General features: G+C 42.9%; 1 protein-coding gene across 1 annotated transcript; it reads left to right on the top strand.

Moving 5' to 3' along the window:
* The first annotated feature begins 1,196 nt into the window (after nt 1–1,196).
* On the top strand, nt 1,197–16,839 carry Tmco1 (transmembrane and coiled-coil domains 1). Its single transcript, XM_036202887.1, has 7 exons — nt 1,197–1,429; nt 1,814–1,891; nt 3,339–3,398; nt 4,619–4,665; nt 7,674–7,741; nt 9,147–9,291; nt 16,200–16,839. Exons 1-7 carry the CDS (start codon nt 1,360–1,362, stop codon nt 16,296–16,298), a joined length of 567 nt encoding a protein of 188 aa, XP_036058780.1. The 5' UTR covers nt 1,197–1,359; the 3' UTR covers nt 16,299–16,839.
* The last annotated feature ends 1,854 nt before the right edge of the window (nt 16,840–18,693 follow it).

Here is an 18,693-nt window from a genome sequence, read left to right as displayed (position 1 = left end):
TACCCTTGTTTGAACTACTACTCAAATCAAGACTGAGTTCCTACACAACCTTTCTAAATCCTCCAGGAAGGGCCAGTTGTGCTCTCAATCCTTTGAGAATAACTATTGTCTTACTTGTTAGCACACAACTTCCCAGGGGAATTTTGGAACTAAGAAATATCTAATCCATCTTTTTGACCCTACAGTGCCCAGTACTGTTCCTGACACACAGGAACTCAATAGTGTCTGTTAAAATCGCTGTGGCTAAGTTTGAGGGAAGGGAAACTTCAAAAACAATTTTACGCAAGATTTCTAAATTGTGCGCAGTGGATTTGAAAGAACCAATGACAGAAAGTGGAAGTCAAGCTAGGCATGGTGGCACGCACTGGTCTGGAAAGCTGAGGCAGGGGGATCTCTGTGAGTTCCACATCAGCCAGGGCTACACAGGGCCATTCTGTCTCAAGACAAAACACACACGAACAAATCAAGATTTCTGAGTTTCCTTGAAGAAAAAGCAAAGGAAAACAAAACCAGATCAGAGAAACCGAGTGTTCTTGTCCGTCACGGGACTTATTGTCTTCGGTCCAGCTTGCACAGGGTAATTTACAGTCCCTCACAGAGGCCACTGGAGTTTATGACCCTCTCTCGAGACATTCTACTCGCTGCTCTTTTACACACCATGCATTTTCAAACCCTGTCCGCTCTCCCGTCCCCCGCCTTTCACTTTGCCTAGAAGGTTCTTTGCTTTTTCTAAAACCATGTCTAGTCCTCGAATTAGAATTCTGCATTTCCTTCCAGACAACCGTGCCACTGCAGAACTCTGGCCGTACTTCCAGTTAAACCCAAGCCGCAGGGTGTGCAAACAGTTTCCTTCCTCCGGCGCAATGAAAAAGTTTCTTTTAGCCGGCGACCAATGACTACCTCATCTTCGCGCGCCCAGCTCCACGACTGGAGGCGAGCATCCAAACCCTGGCCTAACTTTTCGGCCACGGAAGTCGGGGCTGAAGGTAAAATGCAGACGCCAGATGACAGGACTCTGCTGTCGAAGTAGCTAGACGACCGGACTCGAGAAGCCCACTTCTGTCCCCCGCAATCCTCTGCGGGGACTCTCCTCCCAACTCTCGCGAGACCGGCTCTGAGCGCGCGCCCGCAGCCCCCGGGATTTGTGGGTTGGTTTCTTCCAATCCAAGTAGTCACCCAGCTAGAGTGAACGCTTGCAATTCCGGGTCAGTGTCCCGGAAGCGGAAGTGCGGCCTCCGTGCTGTCAAAGTTTGTAGTGTTCCTCGGGGGTCGGCCCCGCGAAGCGTCTTCCAGGTCTCTCTCGCTGGCTCGTGAGCGCTTCCCCCGTGAAGGGTGGGAGCGCTGGGGCGGACGGGCGAGATGAGCACCATGTTTGCAGACACGCTGCTCATCGTTTTTATCTCCGTGTGCACCGCGCTGCTCGCCGAGGGTGAGAGCGGCTGTTTCTCGGACGTTCGATTACTCTCAGGGTGGAAGGGCACAGGGGTCCCTCGAGCCCCCCTGAGGAAAGATCGGGAGCCTCACTTCCTGCAGCCTGCGTGGTCTGTTGCAAAAAAAAACAACAACAACAACAACAAAAAACCCAGGCGCTTCCTCGAGAGAAGTGGGAGGGTAGTGTGGAGTCCCATTTCCTTTGACTTATTTGTGGATACATTTAAAAAAACAAAAGCATGTTTTGAGCTGACTTTGGAAAAGGCTAATTACTGACATAGAGCAAAGTGTTGACATTCTTCTGTCTCCATCAGGCACAAAGACAGTTTGTTGTGACCGTTCCAATAATTTCTCATTAGCATGTTCCTTTTAAATGTTTTAGGCATAACCTGGGTCCTGGTTTACAGGACAGACAAGTACAAGAGATTGAAGGCAGAAGTGGAAAAACAAAGTAAAAAATGTGAGTACGGTGCGCGTTGGTAGTTTCAACACTTTAAGTTCATCGAGTTCATGTTCACAGTAACTATCTTAGGAGCACCAGCTGATACTAAGAATACAAAACTAGCCCATTATTCTTGGCTGGGGCACACACTGCAATCTTGGCACTCAGGGAATCAAGACAGAATTGTGAGTTCCAAGCCATTGTGGGCTACATAGAGAGATCAGTCTCATATTGCAAACAAAACCAAAATCCAGCTTGCTGAATAGAAATCAAGGACTTTTTTTTGGGGGGGGGGGGCGTTGAGACAAGGTTTCTCTGTGTAGCTTTGGAGCCTGTCCTAGAACTTGCTCTGTAGACCAGGCTGGCCTCACAGAGATCCGCCTGGCTCTGCCTCCCGAGTGCTAGGATTAAAGGTGTGCACCACCACCACCACCACCACCACCACCACCACCACCACATTATTTTGTTTTTGTTTTTGTTTTTGAGGTAGGTGTTAGTTAGACCTGGTTTGAGTGCCTTTTTCTGGGTAAATTTTAGACAAGATCTTATGTAGGCTAGGCTAGCTTTGAACTCTGTTTATCTGAGGTTAACCTTGATCTTCTAATCCTCCGTTTCTGCTTACTAAGGACTAGGATTGCATCTGTGCATTGTCATGTCCAGTTTATGGGTTGCTAGGGATTGTACTCAGGTCATACGTGAGCACTGTAACAGCTGAGGTGCATTCCGCAGCTCTCCTTCCATTCTCCCCTCCTAAATTATCTTACTCTGAGGGGCTTGAGTATAGTTCTGTGATGGAGTCTGTGCCTAGCTTGCTCACAGCCTTGAATTCAGCCCTCAGTAGTGATTCACACAGTAACCACTATGGCTGGCTATGTAAACGTCTCTGCCTAACGGGACAGGAGATTCAGAAAGTTAATGATAGACTTACAAGAAAATAGAACTGGAGACTAAACTCAGACTTTTGTTTTCAAGCCTAGACTTTTAAAATTACAGTTTACCATTCTTTATTCAGTGTTGATAATGGCGGCTCACCATATTTAAAACCAGATTCATTGTATTTACCTTCACAAACATGACTCTCTTCCAGGATTTTCTTTTCTTTTCTTTTTTTTTTTTCTCGAGACAGGGTTTCTCTGTGTAGCTTTGCACCTCTCCTGGAACTCGCTTGGTAGACCAGGCTGGCCTCGAACTCACAGAGATCCACCTGGCTCTACCTCCCGAGTGCTGGGGTTAAAGGTGTGCGCCACCACCGCCCGGCTAGGATTTTCTTACCTCAGTGACTTTATGCTTCAAACAGGGAAATCCAAAATTCTAACAGAAAACAGTTGTAAGATTTCTCTCTTGCTTGCTTCTACTTACTACTATGAACATGCTACTGGGGCATGGTTCTCTGTCAGTGTAACTTTGGAATTCATTGGTGATAAAGCAACCTTTAATAGATAGTTTTATGTGTTTATATTTACAGTAGAAAAGAAGAAGGAGACTATAACAGAGTCGGCTGGTCGGCAACAAAAAAAGAAGATAGGTGAGAGAGTAACCCAAATACAACTTAGATTTTTTTGTTATCTTTTTTTTTTAATATAAATTTTATTCAAATAGAGTTATATCACTTTACCCCTTTCCTTCTTCCAGCCCCTCCCTGATACCCTCCCTCAAACCCTTCTCATACCTGCCCCCATGCTCAAATTGATAGCTTCTTAGTCTTTGGTTATTATTGTTACATACATGTATGTACACGCATGCACAAGTGTCTAAATACAGTCTGCCTTGTCTGTTTTTGTTGATTGTGTGGATATGGCTTCAAGGCTGACTACTTGGTGTTGGATAGTTAATAAGGGGGCTCATCCCTGAGCAAGGCTAATTCTCCCTTTCCCATTAGTTGCCTATAGTTCTTTGTCTAGGGTTGGACCCTGAGACATTTTCTCCCTTCCACGTTCACGTGTCTATTGGTACTGCCATTGTTCTGGTCTCGTTTATGCAGCCATTTCCAGGAGAGACTGTTTGACAGCAGACTTCCTGGTGTCCCGGCTCTGACAATGATCTGCTCCCTCTTCTGCAATGTCCTCTGAGCACAGATACAGCAGTGTGATGTAGATGTAGTCACTCGGGCTGGGTTCTCCGCCGTCTGTTGATCTCTGTCTTGTGTCCAGCCGTGGTTTTCTGTGATGGTCTCCATCTGCTGTAGAGAAGCTTCTTTGAAGAGGGCGGTGGCTACCCCTACCTGTGGTCTAAGGATAAATAGTTTAGAGTGCGGCAAGGGATTCTCGGGTCCTGCAAAGTGGCGGCAGTAGTGACTTGTCTTTCTTTTTTCAGTCTTTTATTATGTGAGCCTCCATGTGGGTGCTGGGGATTAAGTGTGGGTCCTCCGGGAGAGCAGCCAGTACTCTTAACTGCTTAGCTGTCTCTCTAGCCTCAGTAGTCTTTTCTATGGCCTCACTAGCTCCGGGAAGTTGGCTAGGTTTCCAAGCATGATTTCCTCTTCTTTAGTGGGCCTGGAGTCCAATTAGACAGCTGCTGGTTAGCACCAATCTGTGACACCACATACAGCACTTTTATTTAAATGGACGTATTTTGGCACTCTTCTGCATTTAAAAATTCTGTTAGTGCAAAATAAGTAACAACCCATGTATTCAGTTCACTTATTGAATGATATTGAAACAGAATGCTTTTGTAATCTCCAGACTGACAATTTATTTGAGAATTATGCTGTGTTCATTGTATTAACCAGTTTATGATTCTTTTCAGAGCGACAGGAAGAGAAGCTAAAGAACAACAACAGAGATCTGTCAATGGTGAGAGTCCAGAGTTTGACTTCACGGTGACCTGGGGGAGCGGGGTGTTTTGTTTTTGTTTTGTTTAAACAAAACTCCTATTTGCATCATATACATTGCATTTGAGTTCTTTTTTTTGTTTTTGTTTTGTTGTTTTGTTTTTCTTTGAGACATGGTTTCTTTGTGTATCTCTGGCTGTCCTGGAATTTACTCTGTAGACCAGCCTGGCCTTGAACTCACAGAGCTCCAGCTGCCTCTGCCTCCTGAATGCTGGGATCAAAGGTGTGTGCCACCACCACCGCTGCATTTAAGTTCTTAAAGTTTATCACTTATCGGGGATATAAGTAATAATCATAGGTATTATTGGACTAAATAGAAAAGGTGTGCTGCCACATTTAAACTTCATTTTGGAGCTGGCATTGTGGTGCATGGCTTTAATCTCAGCACCCAGAAGCAAAAGCAAGTGGAATCTCTCTGAGTTCCAGGCTATCCAGGGTTACAGAGGGATACCTTGTCTCAAACAAATAAGCAACAAGTCCCCTCCCCTGCCACCATTCCCCCCCAAAAAAAAAAACCCCTTCATTTTAATAGTCGTGTTATAAAGGCTGCTTTGGAGGTTATAATGGGTTTCCTTCAGAGATTTCTTGGCTTTTTTTTTCCAACACTGACATATCCAAGTTTTTATATGCACTGATCATTAATAGAGATGAAATACTGATGCAAATAATACATGTGCAATTGTTTCCATCACTATGATACAGTAGTTTCTGTGATACTCCATGTCTTGCTTTCTAAAAAGGGTTTTTAAAAGTATTACTCTTAGCTGGGTGGTGGTGGCGCACACCTTTAATCCCAGCACTCCGGAGGCAGAGCCAGGTGGATCTCTGTGAGTTTGAGGCTAGCCTGGGCTACCAAGTGAGTTCCAGGAAAAGGCACAAAGCTACACAAAGAAACCCTGTCTCAAAAAAAAAAAAAAAAAAAGTTTTACTCTTTAAAAAAGAACTATTGCTGGGCAGTGGTGGCTCACGCCTTTAATCTCAGCATTCAGGAGGCAGAGCCAGGAGGATCTCTGTGAGTTCGAGGCCAGCCTGGGCTACAGAGCAAGTTCCAGGAAAGGCAACAAAACGACATGGAGAAACCCCCTCCCCCCAAAAAATAAATAAAAATAAACTATTATTATTTATTTTTATGTGTACAGATATTTTGCCTGCATGTATGTCTGCACCATGTTCATGCCTGGGCCTTGCAGAAGCCAGAAAAGGGTGTTGGATCTCTTAAGAATGGAGTTACAGATGGTTATAAGCTGCCATGTGGGTGCTGGGAATTGAACCCAGGTCCTCTGGAAGGAGCAGCCAGTGATCTTAACCACCGCATCATCTATCCAATCCCCCTTTTTAATTTTAAACACAACCGATTATTTTTCCGCCTTGTGTTCATGCTGAATCTTGGGTTTATCGTGTTTGTGTAATTCCAGTATGGGCTTGGCACAGTGTAGATAGTTAAGAGTCTGTGTTATACATCGTGCTACTGTAAGGAAAGCAGATTCTTTAGCTCTCTTACTCATCGTTTGACTCAGGACCACCTTTAAGTTCTACGTGTTTGGCATGGGACATCTCAACCATGAGTTTCTTCACTTACTGGGAGATCTTGGCTATGCTTCTCCATTTTTTAAAAACCTTTTTCCATGATGACTATAATTTACAGGTTTTTTTTTTGTTTTGTTTCCTGAAACATGGTCCTACTGTATATCCCTAGCTGGCCTTTGTAGACTAGGTTGGCCTCAAACACAGAAATCAGCCTGCCTCTCTCTCTTTAGTGCTGGGAATAAAGGCATGTGGTGCCACATACCTGGCTACAGGGAAGTTTTTTTTTTTTTTTTTTTAATTTATTTTTTTCTGGAGCTGAGGACCGAACCCAGGACTTTGTGCTTGCTAGGCAAGCACTCCACCACTGAGCTAAATCCCCAACACCGGTATTTTTTTTTTTAAAGATTTATTTATTTATTATATATACAGTGTTCTCCATGTATGCCTGCATGACAGAAGAGGGCACTAGATCTCATTGCAGATGGTTGTGAGCCACCATGTGGTTGCTGGGAATTGAACTTAGGACCTCTGGAAGAGCAGCCTGTGCTTTTAACCTCTGAGCCATCTCTCCAGCCCCAACAGGGAGGTATTTTAAAAGATGAGTTTTCTTACCTCTAGCACAATTTTTAACATGTTCACCATTTGGAAATTATAAAAGGTAAAAGTTGGCACTATACCAGTGATCCAGAGATAGTGTCTGAAAACTGTCCATCTTTATACTTGTTCTATTTATGCATTTATGGGATTTGAATTTAGTAAGAATTTAGTTGCAAATAACAGGCTACTAAACTCACAGTGGCCTACCATGTTGCTTTCTTTCTGTTGCTCCTGAAGTCCCGAGGTTGGCTACCCTAAGCTGGTGTCATGACTTAGCACGCCCTCAAAGACTCAGCCTCGCTCAGAAGTCCCTTGTCTGGTTGATGCTTTTCCTTGAGGCACTGTGCTCTTCATCCTGCCCCTCCAGCCCTTGAAAAGTGCTTTGCAGAGCCAGCTCTTGTGGTCGTGCGTGCCTGTGGTCCCAGCTGCTCAGCAGGCTTCCGCAGTCAGTGAGAGCAGGAGTTCAAAGCCAGCCTCGGCAACAGAACCAGCTATGGAATAATGACAACAGACAGAGCCCTCAGTCAACACTTGTCGGTGCTGACCGGCTGGCTGAGTGAGGCCTCAGAGCTCTCCCAGTCACTTCAAGGAGACGGGGAACTGGGCATGGAGGGAGAGTTAGATATCAAAGAGCTTTTCCCAAGGAGGTCTTGTTTGGAGACAGGGTCTCACGTGCAGCCCTGGCTGACCGCAAATAACAGGTCAGCTGTGTCTGCCCCACAGTGTACGGAGCGAGCTCTGTGGGAACTTTCTAAGAAAAATTACATGAGACTTCAATTTCTGTAGTATGCCTTATTTATTTCTTCATTTTTAGTGTGAAATAACCATTTTTTGCTTTCCTTGTAGGTACGAATGAAATCCATGTTTGCAATTGGCTTTTGTTTTACTGCCTTAATGGGAATGTTTAATTCCATGTGAGTAATCTTTCATGTAATTCTTCTGTCAAATAAATGTCATTTTGTGTTTGTGTGCAAGTGGGCATAAGGTTTTTAGTAAGACTTTGTCAGAATTTCAGAGTTACAGCCTTGTACTTGGAAAGCTGAAGCCATGATATTCTGTGTTTGAGGCCTGCCTAGACTTCATAGCCAAATCTTGTCTCAAAAATAATGGAAGAGCCGGGCAGTGGTAGCACATGCCTTTAATTCCAGCACTCAGGAGGAAGAGGCAGGAGGATCTCTGAGTTCCAGGCCAACCTGGTCTATAGAGCCAGTTCCAGGACAGCTGGGGCTGTTACACAGAGAAACCCTGTCTAGGAAAAAAAAAGAAAGAAAAAGAAAAAAGAAATTGTTGCTGTCGGAGACTTCATAATAATCCCAAGATGTAATTCACTTTCACTCTCATTAAAATTTGCATCTCTTCTTACTAGTTCTTTAATTTAGAATATATTTTTACCCAAAATACTTTCTAAAGCTTTTTAAAAAAATTGTTTTTTTTAAAGCTTTAAAAAATTATTTTTTTGTTTGTGTGAATGTGGGGGTGGGGAGGTGCACTCACGTGTGTTGAGGTGCCTATACGGAAGTCAGGACAACTTGCAGAAGGTGGTTCTCTCTCCTTTCACCATAGAGGTTCTAGGATGGAACTCAGGTCATCAGGATTGGCAGCAGACACCTTTACATAATGAGCCATCTAAAGTTACTTTTTGTTAAAATATGCATGTTAGCATTTATCAGATTTCTTGCTACTTAAGAAGATACACTTTTTAAAATGTATATGGGTATTTTGCCTGCATATTTGCACCCTGTACAAATTTGATATCTGCAGAGGTAAGGTGACATCTCTTGGAACTGGAGTTACAGACTGTTGTGAGCCATGATGTGGGTGATGGGAATTGAACCCTGGTCTCCTGGAAGAGCAGCAAGTGATAGCAGCCATTTCTCCAGCCCCCCCCCCCACTCCTTTCTTTTTTTGGGGGGGGGGTTGGTTTTTTTGAGACAAGGTTTTTCTGTGTAACAACTCTGGCTGTCTTGGAACTCACTCTGTAGAGCAGGCTGACCTCTAATTCACAGAGATCCACCTACCTCTGCCTCTTGAGTGCTGGGATTAAAGGTGTGCACCATCACACCTGGCTTAGTTCACTTTCTAATACAAAATATTTACATAGCTGTAATGTACACAGTAAAAGTCTTTTGTGTCCTCTATAATTTGAGTGTATACAGGTTTTTCATACCAGAAGCATGGAGAACCACTTGTTTAGAGAGCACTGCTGAGCCTGGGTCCCTTCTCACATCACCGCACTTTCAGCCTTGGTCAAAGTGTTCTACTTGTGCCCAGATGTCTTTCCAAAAATCACAGTTCTGTGCTTTTGTTTTTCCATTTTAGATTTGATGGTAGAGTGGTGGCAAAGCTCCCCTTCACTCCTCTTTCTTACATCCAAGGATTGTCTCATCGAAACCTGCTGGGAGATGACACCACAGACTGCTCCTTCATCTTCCTGTATATTCTCTGTACTATGTCCATTCGACAAGTGAGTATCCACACCCTTACTTTGATATGGATAGCTTTCCTTTTGGTCATTGCTCAAAGTAGCTTTACTTCTGTAGTGCTGGGAAAGCTTATCTGGGCTACTGAGTTCTTTCAGTTGCTCATTTTAGAATTCTAGTGCATTGTTTACAACTGTATTAAATGCCTGCAAATCTAGATTACTGACTTTAGGGATGAGGGGAGTGTTAAAACCAAGCATGACTTCCACACCCCATTCTTGAGCTCTGGGTTTTCTTCTTCATTTTGTCTAGCTGAAGTACAGTGACTTGAGTCTTCCCAGTCTCATTTCTCTACCATGTAGTAGTGCCTTTTGTCAGTTCCAGAGTGTTTGCTGCTCTTGTGGTAGTGGGACTTGGGAGAGTGGATCCTAAAAATGAGGCAGACCAAAGACTCATGCCACAGCCAACTTTATTCAGAACATCAGACAATTTATACTCTGAGGGTTAAGAAGGGTCACATAAAGTATACAATCACAAGGACAAGCCTCACGCAGTAAAAACATGTTTTTCATAGAGGCATATAAACAAATAATAATAGCCACCTGTTATGAATAATCTGAAGTGGGTTCATCCTATCTGCTACACCTGGGAAGAGCATGAAGACACATTCCAAACACAATGTTGTATTTTTGAAGAAACTGAGGTCACAAGACTCTTGTCTTGATCTCTTGGAGTTTTCTCCCCAGCACTCAGAGTTTTCCCTCACACGACTCCATTCTTGGACTGTGTTCTGACACAGAAAGACCAATAATTTAGTAATTTTAGATTGTTTACAGTTGAAATAAAGTCTAGGTACTACATAGTTGGGTTTCTGTCAGTGCCTACAATGGATTCTAGGCCTCATATTATGTTAGGAATTCTTTGAAACTGAAAATGAGTAAGTTAAAAGCATATGGACTGTAGACTTGAATTCCAGGTGGAAAACTAAGCCTAACTAATATTAGTAGTTACTGCCTGTCCTCACCTCCATGTGTACAATGCAGGAGTTACTGCCTGTCCTCACCTCCATGTGTACAATGCAGTAGTTACTGCCTGTCCTCACCTCCATGTGTACAATACAGTAGTTACTGCCTGTCCTCACCTCCATGTGTACAATGCAGTAGTTACTGCCTGTCCTCACCTCCATGTGTACACAATGCAGTAGTTACTGCCTGTCCTCACCTCCATGTATACACAATGCAGTAGTTACTGCCTGTCCTCACCTCCATGGGTGCAACATGCAGGAGTTAGAAACCTGCTACAGAAACACAGTGGCCACAGAGGTTTGCTCTACAAACTAGGATTTTATACAAAAGGACTGTTTGAATTCTGTCCTGAAGGATGAATAGTCTCACCACTGTTCTTGACATAGGAGGCCGTATGAGTGAAAGCTTGGAGGCATGGTAGTGTATAGGGGAAGTAGGGCCATGAGTCCACTGTTAGTGAGAAGTAGTGGGAAAGAAGCACAGCACTGAGGAAGTCATCTTAAGTTGTGCCTCATAGTACATGCTGAGTTTATTATGTCTTCCTAGGATGCGGTGGTGAGGTACTGCTGCTGGCTCTTCAGTTTCTGGTCACTTGTTTGTTTTTGAGGCTGTTTTGTGGACTGGTGGTTCTCCTCCTCCTCTTCAACTTCATTCCATTTTTGTTTGTTTGTATTTGAGGCTATTCTGAATCAGTTCTATTCCTGATTTCTTTCTCAGTGCTATTATAGAGAAGTGCAAAGAAAAGCTATTGCGTTATGTATGCTGGTTTTGTATCCTGCTGAATTTGTTTGTGAGTACAGAGCTAGCCAGTTTGCACCACTGGACACTCTTATTTATCTCTTCTAAGGATTCTCCAGTGTAGTATTTAGGGTATTCTCAGCATGGGCTCACATCATCTGCAAACAGGGATAATTTTACACAGCCCTCTTCCTTCTCTTCCCTGTCTCTACTGGCTAAGATTTCAAGCACCACTTTTGAATAAGAGTAATAAGAGTAGACCACTTTCTCTTGTTCCTGATTTTGAAGGACATGTTTTCAGTTTTACCCCATTTAGTATGGTGGCTGTGGATTTGCTGTTCATCACCTTTATTATGTTACGATTCTTCTATACCTAGCTTCTTCAGAGGTTCAGAGATTTTTGTTTTGTTCCTTCTAGTGTTTCTGTCTTTTTTAAAGATTGATTGATTGATTGATTGATTGATTTATTATGTATACAGTGTTCTTCTTGCATGTAATCCTACAGGCCAGAAGAAGGCACCAGATCTCATTACAGATTATTGTGAGCCACCTTATGGTTTCTGGGAATTGAACTCAGGACCTCTGAAGAGCAGCCAATGCTCTTAACTTGCTGAGCCATCTCTCCAGCCCCCTTCTTGTATTTCTTATAGTACAAGTTTGTTGGCAACAAATTAGCAATCTTCATATATCTGAAACTATCTTTAATTCATCCTCTTTTTGTTGTTAATTTGAGGCAGAGTCTTACTTAGCCCAAGATGGCAAACTTGCTATGTAGCCAAGGATGCTTTTGAACTCAGAGGTCCTCTTACCTCTCTACCTCCTGAATAGTAGGATCACAAATGTGAGTTAGCATGCCTGGCTCATTCTCATGTTGTGAGGTTTTTTTTGTTGTTGTTTGTTTCTGTTTTAAGATACGGTCTCTCTATGTAATCCTAGCTGTGTTAAAGCTGACTATATAGCCCAGGCTGACCTCCGACTCACAGAGGTCCACCTGGCTCTGCCTCCCGAGTGCTTTAATCACCACCACCTGGCTTGCAAAACTTTGTAATATGTATTTTTTTATTTTATTTTTTAATTTGAGACAGTCTTCCAATGCAGCTTTGGTTGGCCTAGAATTTGCTGTGTAGACCAGACTGACCTCAAACTCAGAGATCTGCCTGCTTCTGCCTCCCAAGTGCATTCATCACCATGCTCATCTTAATGTTTTACTTCTTGAGACTTTCAAATATGTTACAAGTGCCTCACTACAACTTCTCCAAACTCACCCCTAACATCTTCACTCCCAACTTGGTGTCTCCCTTTCTTCCTTCCTTCTTTCCTTTCTCCCTTCCTTCCTCCCTCCCTTTTTTTCTTTCTTCCTAAATAACTTAACCTACTAAGTCCAATTAGTATAACCTGTATGCAAATGAGTGTAAGGCCACGCCCTGGAACATGGGCAACCTACCAGTAGTCAGAGCCTACTAGTCACCACCCTTCCAAAGGAAAGTAACTCTCCTTCCCCAAGCTGCCATCAATTGCCAATAGCTCCTCAGCTAGGGGTGGGGCCTTGAAAGCCCCTCTCCAAGCATCCATGCTGGAATTTTGGCCAATCTTGTGTAAGTGAAAACCCCCATGAGTTCATGACTGTACTGGCTCTGTCACATTCAGAAAACAGCCATTTACAACACTCCTCCCCATCTTCCAAGATATTCCCTGAAGCTTAGGGAGAGGGTTGATATGATCATCCCATTTAGAGCTGACCACTCAGGGTCACTTATTCTCAACCCTTTGCCCAGTTATGGGTCTCTGTATTAACTGATACTCACTGCAAAAGGAAGCTTCAATGGTCAGGTTGAGAGCAGCACAAGCCATGGGGTGACCGGCTGGCACTGTTGCATGGAGTTTAAGGTAGAGTTCTCAGCAGTAGCATGAAATTCTTATCTGCCCACTCAGTAGTATCTTGTTTCTCCAAATGGTTTTTACTTTCGTTTCCATTTTCTACTTCGTTTCAGTTAACCTGTCATTTAGAAGCCATCAGAGTTTTTAAACTGGTTTTTATTCTAGAAAACGACAAGGACTCATTTAATTGACCCCTGTCTGCAGAGTAACCGAGCAAAGATACCTTGTATGTTTTGTCTAGAATTGTATTGCTATGTCTGTTGGCTGGACAAATGTGGTATCATTACATGTTCTCTAATGTCTTATTTCAAGTTGTTCTTATTTCTCAGAGTCCTTAGCCTAGTGTTAAATACATTGTACATAAATACAATCTCATATATCCCACGCTGGCCTTAAACTCCTAATCCTCCTGCCTCTACTTCCCAAGTGCTGGCATTACAGGCATATGCCATTACACCTTGCTTTTAATGCCCAAATTTTAAAAACTGGACATTGGTCAGGCATGGTGGTGCAGCCTTTAATTCCAGCACTCAGGAGGCAGAGGCAGGCAGATCTCTGAGTTCAAGGCCAGCCTGGTCTACAGAGCAAGTCCCAGGACGTCCAAGGCTACACAGAGAAACCCTGTCTTGAAAAACAGAAGCAAAACCCCCTGGTAATTGGTAGTATATCATTTGGTTTTATCACTGTTTTGTGCAGTGTTTTAGTTTTTTGTTTTTAATTTGTTTACAGATATGTGTGAGGTTAATTATGAACATAGTACAAACACAGATATTTCTTTCTCTAGCCTGGCCTATTAATGATTGGTCTTCCTAACTCATCTTAAAATTTCTCCTTTGAGTTATGAGTGATATTACATGCTACATATATTTAAATGTTTTATGAGAAATACAATTTAAAGGGGTCCTTTAAGTTGTATTTGTTACTTCATTATATTCTGACAAGGGTTAGGAGTATGTCCTTCCAAAGGAGCCTAAATCTGGGCATTCTCCCAGTGTCTGAATCGCAACAGATAATAAAGGAATATTGAAGGTTAGGTAGTTGTATAAAGCTGTGTACATTGAATATCACTTGTTCTTAGGAGCAGAATTTTTTTTAAAAATATTTTTATTTTATAATTAATTTAATTTTACATATGAGCTACAGATTTTCCTATCCTCCCTCCTCCCCCCCCCCAGTTTTCCCCCCAAAACCACCCCCCATTCCTACCTCCTCCAAGGCATGGTCTCCCCTGGGGAGTCAGCCCAGCCTTGTAGATTCAGTTGAGGCAGGTCCAGTCCCCTCCTCCCTACACCAAGACTGAGCAAAGTGTCTCAGCATAGGCCCTAGGTTCCAAAAAGCCAGCTCATGCGCTAAGGACAGGTCCCGGTTCCACTGCCTGGGGGCCTCCTAAACAGTTCAAGCTAATCAATTGTCTCACTTATCCAGAGGGCCTAGTCCAGTTCCATGGGGGCTCCTCAGGCATTGGTTCACAGTACATGTGTTTCTGCTAGTTTGGCTATTTGTCCCTGTGCTTTTTTCCAGTCATGGTCTCAATATCTCCTCTTTCTCGATTGGACTCCTGGAGCTTCACCTGGGACTTGGCCGTAGATCTGTGCATCTGCTCCCATCAGTCACTGGATGAGAGTTCTATCATGACAATTAGGGTGTTTGGCCATCCGATCACCAGAGTAGGTCAGCTCAGGCACTCTCTCGACCATTGCCAGTAGTCTATAGTGGAGGTATCTTTGTGGATTCCTGGGGACCTCTCCAGCATTCTGCTTCTTCCTATTCCCATAAGGTCTTCATTTATCATGGTATCTCTTTCCTTGTTCTCCCTCTCTGTTCCTGATCCAGCTGGGACCTCATGCTTCCCTAAGCTCTCTTTCCCCTGACCCTTGCCCTCCATTACCCCCCTCTCCCAGAAGCAGAATTTTGGCATAGTGAGTGGAGGAAGAAACCCACTAGACTAGAATCAGTCATATCAGTTTAAGTTAGAACTTTTTTGAGTTATAACTAGGTTATGACTCATATGGTCTCAGGCTGGCCTTGAACTCTTGATCCTTCTGTCTTCACCTCCTGAGCACTGGAATTACAGATGTGTGCCAATGCACCCACTCTATCCCTACTTCTAACTTAGCTTTGTTATTTTGGAAAATCTATTATTCCTTTCCAAAAGTTTAGTTTTTTTCAAATACCAAATGAAGGAATTGAGAAGAGTAATGAAGTAATCCCTAAGGTTTTTCTTCAAAAATGCTGGGTCACAGTTGGCCTTTACTTAACCTTTGCTCACTTATAAGCCCTCTCCAGTCTTGTTAAAGCATATGCCAATTGATTTTCCCGTCAGCTGTCTGTTCATGAGTACTCTTTAGCACACCCACGCTTGTCTGCTCCAAAAGTCTATTGTTTTCCAAAACCTGTTTATACTGGTTTTACTTGTTATTGTTGTTATGTAATTAAATTAAATGTTATTGTAGACAAAGAAATCAGAACATAAAAGAATTGTTTTTTTTATAGGAACTACTTCAGTACTTCTTTAAAAAACTGAATAGTTTTTTTAAAAACTATTTGTTGCATTAGATACTGTTGGCAGAAGTTTCTGTCCTGCCAGCAGCTCCGAATAAACACACTGAGGCTTAGATTAATTACAAATGCTCGGCCAATAGCTCAGGCTTGTTACTGACTAGTTCTTACATTTTAAGTTAACCCATAGTCCTTATTTACGCTCTGCCACATGGCAGTATCTTTATTAACATGGCACATTCATCTCCTGCTCCCTCTGTGTCTGGCTGGCAACTGCAGACTCTGCCCTTCCTCTCAGCAGCCTCCTAGTCTGGCTCTCCTGCCTTATTCTGCTCAATCAGTGTCCTTATTAAACCAGTCACAGTGACATATATTTACATAGTGTAAAGGAATATTCCACAGCAAGACACAGTTAAGATAAAGAAAAAGATGGAAAGGTTTTAAAAAATCTAAAGGTCCACCAGGCACTGGTGGCTCACACTGTTAATCCCATCACTTGGGAGGCAGAGGCAGGAGGGTCTCTATGAGTTGGAGGCCAGCCTGGTCTACAAAGCAAGTTCCAGGACAGCCAGGACTGTTACACAGAGAAACCCTGTCTCAAAAACAGTCAGCTTCTTTGCATTAGCAGACCCAGTCCTGTCTGGTATGTACAGCTCTTACTGTTGTGATCTTCATTATTTTTTAAAAACGACGTAGTCAGCCCATGGCAGGTAACAGTACTTTTAGTTTATGTGCATTCTCTTTGCTGAGGTGGATGCAAAGCACTTTTTACTGCTTATGTTAAAGTCAACTCTTCTATGCTTTCTTTACAGAACATTCAGAAGATCCTTGGCCTTGCCCCTTCTCGAGCGGCCACCAAGCAGGCTGGTGGATTTCTTGGCCCCCCACCTCCTTCTGGAAAGTTTTCTTGAAGGAAAGCAGAATTCTTTATTTCCCATCATACTTTCTAGGCATTCACATCAGACTGGCAAGGCACCTGGCCACATTCTAGTTTTGAGTTATTTCTCACTTTTTGGATATGGTCAAAATGAGAATAGCACTTAACTAATGGTATAGTGCTTTTGGTCACAGATGACTTCTTTAATAAGCGGACTCGTTAGTTAAATTTGGGTGATTTTTATGTAACCATAAACATCATCTTCTTTCACTTAAGTATTTCTATGGGACGAATGATCAAGCCTATGTATGTGCCATGTACCATAGAAGCAGACTGTCCATGAACTTTAGGCAACTAGGAGATAAAACAGTTTGTGTAACAACTGGAAGTATTTGCTGTTTTTTAAAAAGCCAAATATATCACTTATGTTTGGTAACAAGCCAAATTTTTAGCTGTTTCATTTAGAGAAATATTTGATTTTTTGCATATTTAAAAGTATTTTCTGTAATCTGAATATAGGGGTAAACATTGGCCCAAAAGAGCTAAAATAAAATTTTGTCATGTGTTCTTTACCAGCCTTGTCTCATATGTTTAAAATATAGAATTGTCCTAGTGTGCAATTTGAAAGTGTTCTTGTTTGCTTTCTGGTACTTTGATAAAGACCGTAACCAGAAGCAACTTAGGGGAGGAAAGCATTTATTTCAGCTTACACTTCCAGGTCACAGTTCATCATTGAGAGAAGGAAAGGTTAGAACTCAAGCGGGAACCAAAGCAGAAGCCATGGAGAAATGCTGCTTCCCAGCTCACTCTCTGGCTTGCCTCTTAGACAGCCCAGGGCTTCCCGCCTAGAAAAGACTCCACGTGCTATAGACGGTTGGACTAGGCCCTCCTACGTTACTCATCAAGACAGTCTCTCCCAGACAATGGCTATAGGCCAGTCGGATCTGGACACTTTCTTAATTGAAGTTCCCTCTTGCCAGGGGACTCTAGATTATGTAAAGTTGACAATAAAAACTTAGCAGCACAAACAGTAAGAGTAGCAAGGAGAGGAAACTGTGCCTTGATTAGATGATAGTGTGTATCTAGTGTGTTGACTGGAAAGCAAAACTTCATGGAAGAGGGCTGCTTTCTCTTTACTAGAGATGGGACTTGGAGTTTGATCTCAGAGCACCAGGGGTGCTCATGGAGACTGCTCTCTGTTTCTAGACCTTTCTGTGAACATAATATTTGCTGTTGTTTTAAAGCAGACCACCTCATGATCTCGTGCTGAGCTCCAGCATCTGCTGTACATCTCTGGTTTGTATTTCCTTTGTCAAGCCATGTTTAGAACTACAGAATTCAGTGCAGGAGTGAAGGAAATGGAGTACTGTCACAGACACACCCAGAAGTCTCAACAGTTCTGCAAGTGTTAGCCAGCAATGTAACTGAAGCTTCTAGAATGTATTGACTTTGGTAGGGAACAGTACATCTCATTGTGGGCTCATGGTCGGATTACTGAGATTTCAAGTAGTCTTTGATTTTATTTTAATTTTCAGAGATTCTGTTTCTTAAATGATTTATTTAGTAGTGTTGGGAATCATACCTGGGGCCTTATGCATTCCAGATGAGCACTCCCATCAGTGAGCTGCATCCTGAGCTCCAGAGATTGCATTTTAAATTACTGTTACAATAGTGTAGTGTTTTAATGGGTTTCTAGGCCAGCAGCAAAGGAGATGGAGGTGGTTACCCTTGTTAATGAATGGAACTCTGTTCTTAAGACATGTAAGAAAGATGGGCAGGTGCAGAAGGCTACCCAAAGCAGTTTCAATTTTAAACCAGTGGTGGGGTCATTAAGAACACCCCTGCAGGGATACTTCGGGGAAGCAGACAAAGTCCTGAGTGAGTATGTGTTGTTGATGAGCACAGCCATGTCAAGGACCCCAAATGTCTCAGCTGCAAGTGAATGGCAAGACCGTCCCCTGGTTGAGTATAGAAACTGGCTGTGTTCAGAAAGTATCAACCACAGCTTTCTCCTCTTTTATGACTTCATTCTGAGGCCATTCCCCCTGCCCTGCCCCCACCAATACTAGCTAGACATGAGCTAATCTGCCTCTTAAATAACACCATGTGTTCCAGGCTGCTGGTATGTCTCCATCAGAGTGATGGCCCACCTGATCCCAGATTTTCTCTGTGTGGTCTGTCATTTAGGTCAATCCCAAAGCCATGCATATCTCAGGGGATATTGCTACCTTATTTATTCCTTTCCAATATTTGATGGCCCACAGACTCAGGGTAAAGAGATCATTATGAGGGGATGTCAAAATATAGTGTTACATATTTATGCAAATGTCATAATGAAACCTAATACTTTGAATGCTAGCTTAAAAGTTACTTTTTTTTAAAAAAGTGAATGATGGGCTATCAGGATGGTTCAGTGGGTAGAAGTGCTT

Source organism: Onychomys torridus, chromosome 11 (assembly GCF_903995425.1).
Source record: "Onychomys torridus chromosome 11, mOncTor1.1, whole genome shotgun sequence".
NCBI lineage: Eukaryota > Metazoa > Chordata > Mammalia > Rodentia > Cricetidae > Onychomys > Onychomys torridus.
This window is presented reverse-complemented; position numbering and strand designations above follow the sequence as displayed.

What these genes read in the sequence shown, in the direction of transcription:
- Tmco1 (XM_036202887.1), top strand. Translation starts at nt 1,360, where the DNA reads ATGAGCACCATGTTTGCAGACACGCTGCTCATCGTTTTTATCTCCGTG. An exon ending in CACCGCGCTGCTCGCCGAGG is followed by an intron (nt 1,430 to 1,813) that starts GTGAGAGCGGCT and finishes TAAATGTTTTAG; the next exon opens with GCATAACCTGGGTCCTGGTT. An exon ending in ACAACAGAGATCTGTCAATG is followed by an intron (nt 4,666 to 7,673) that starts GTGAGAGTCCAG and finishes CTTTCCTTGTAG; the next exon opens with GTACGAATGAAATCCATGTT.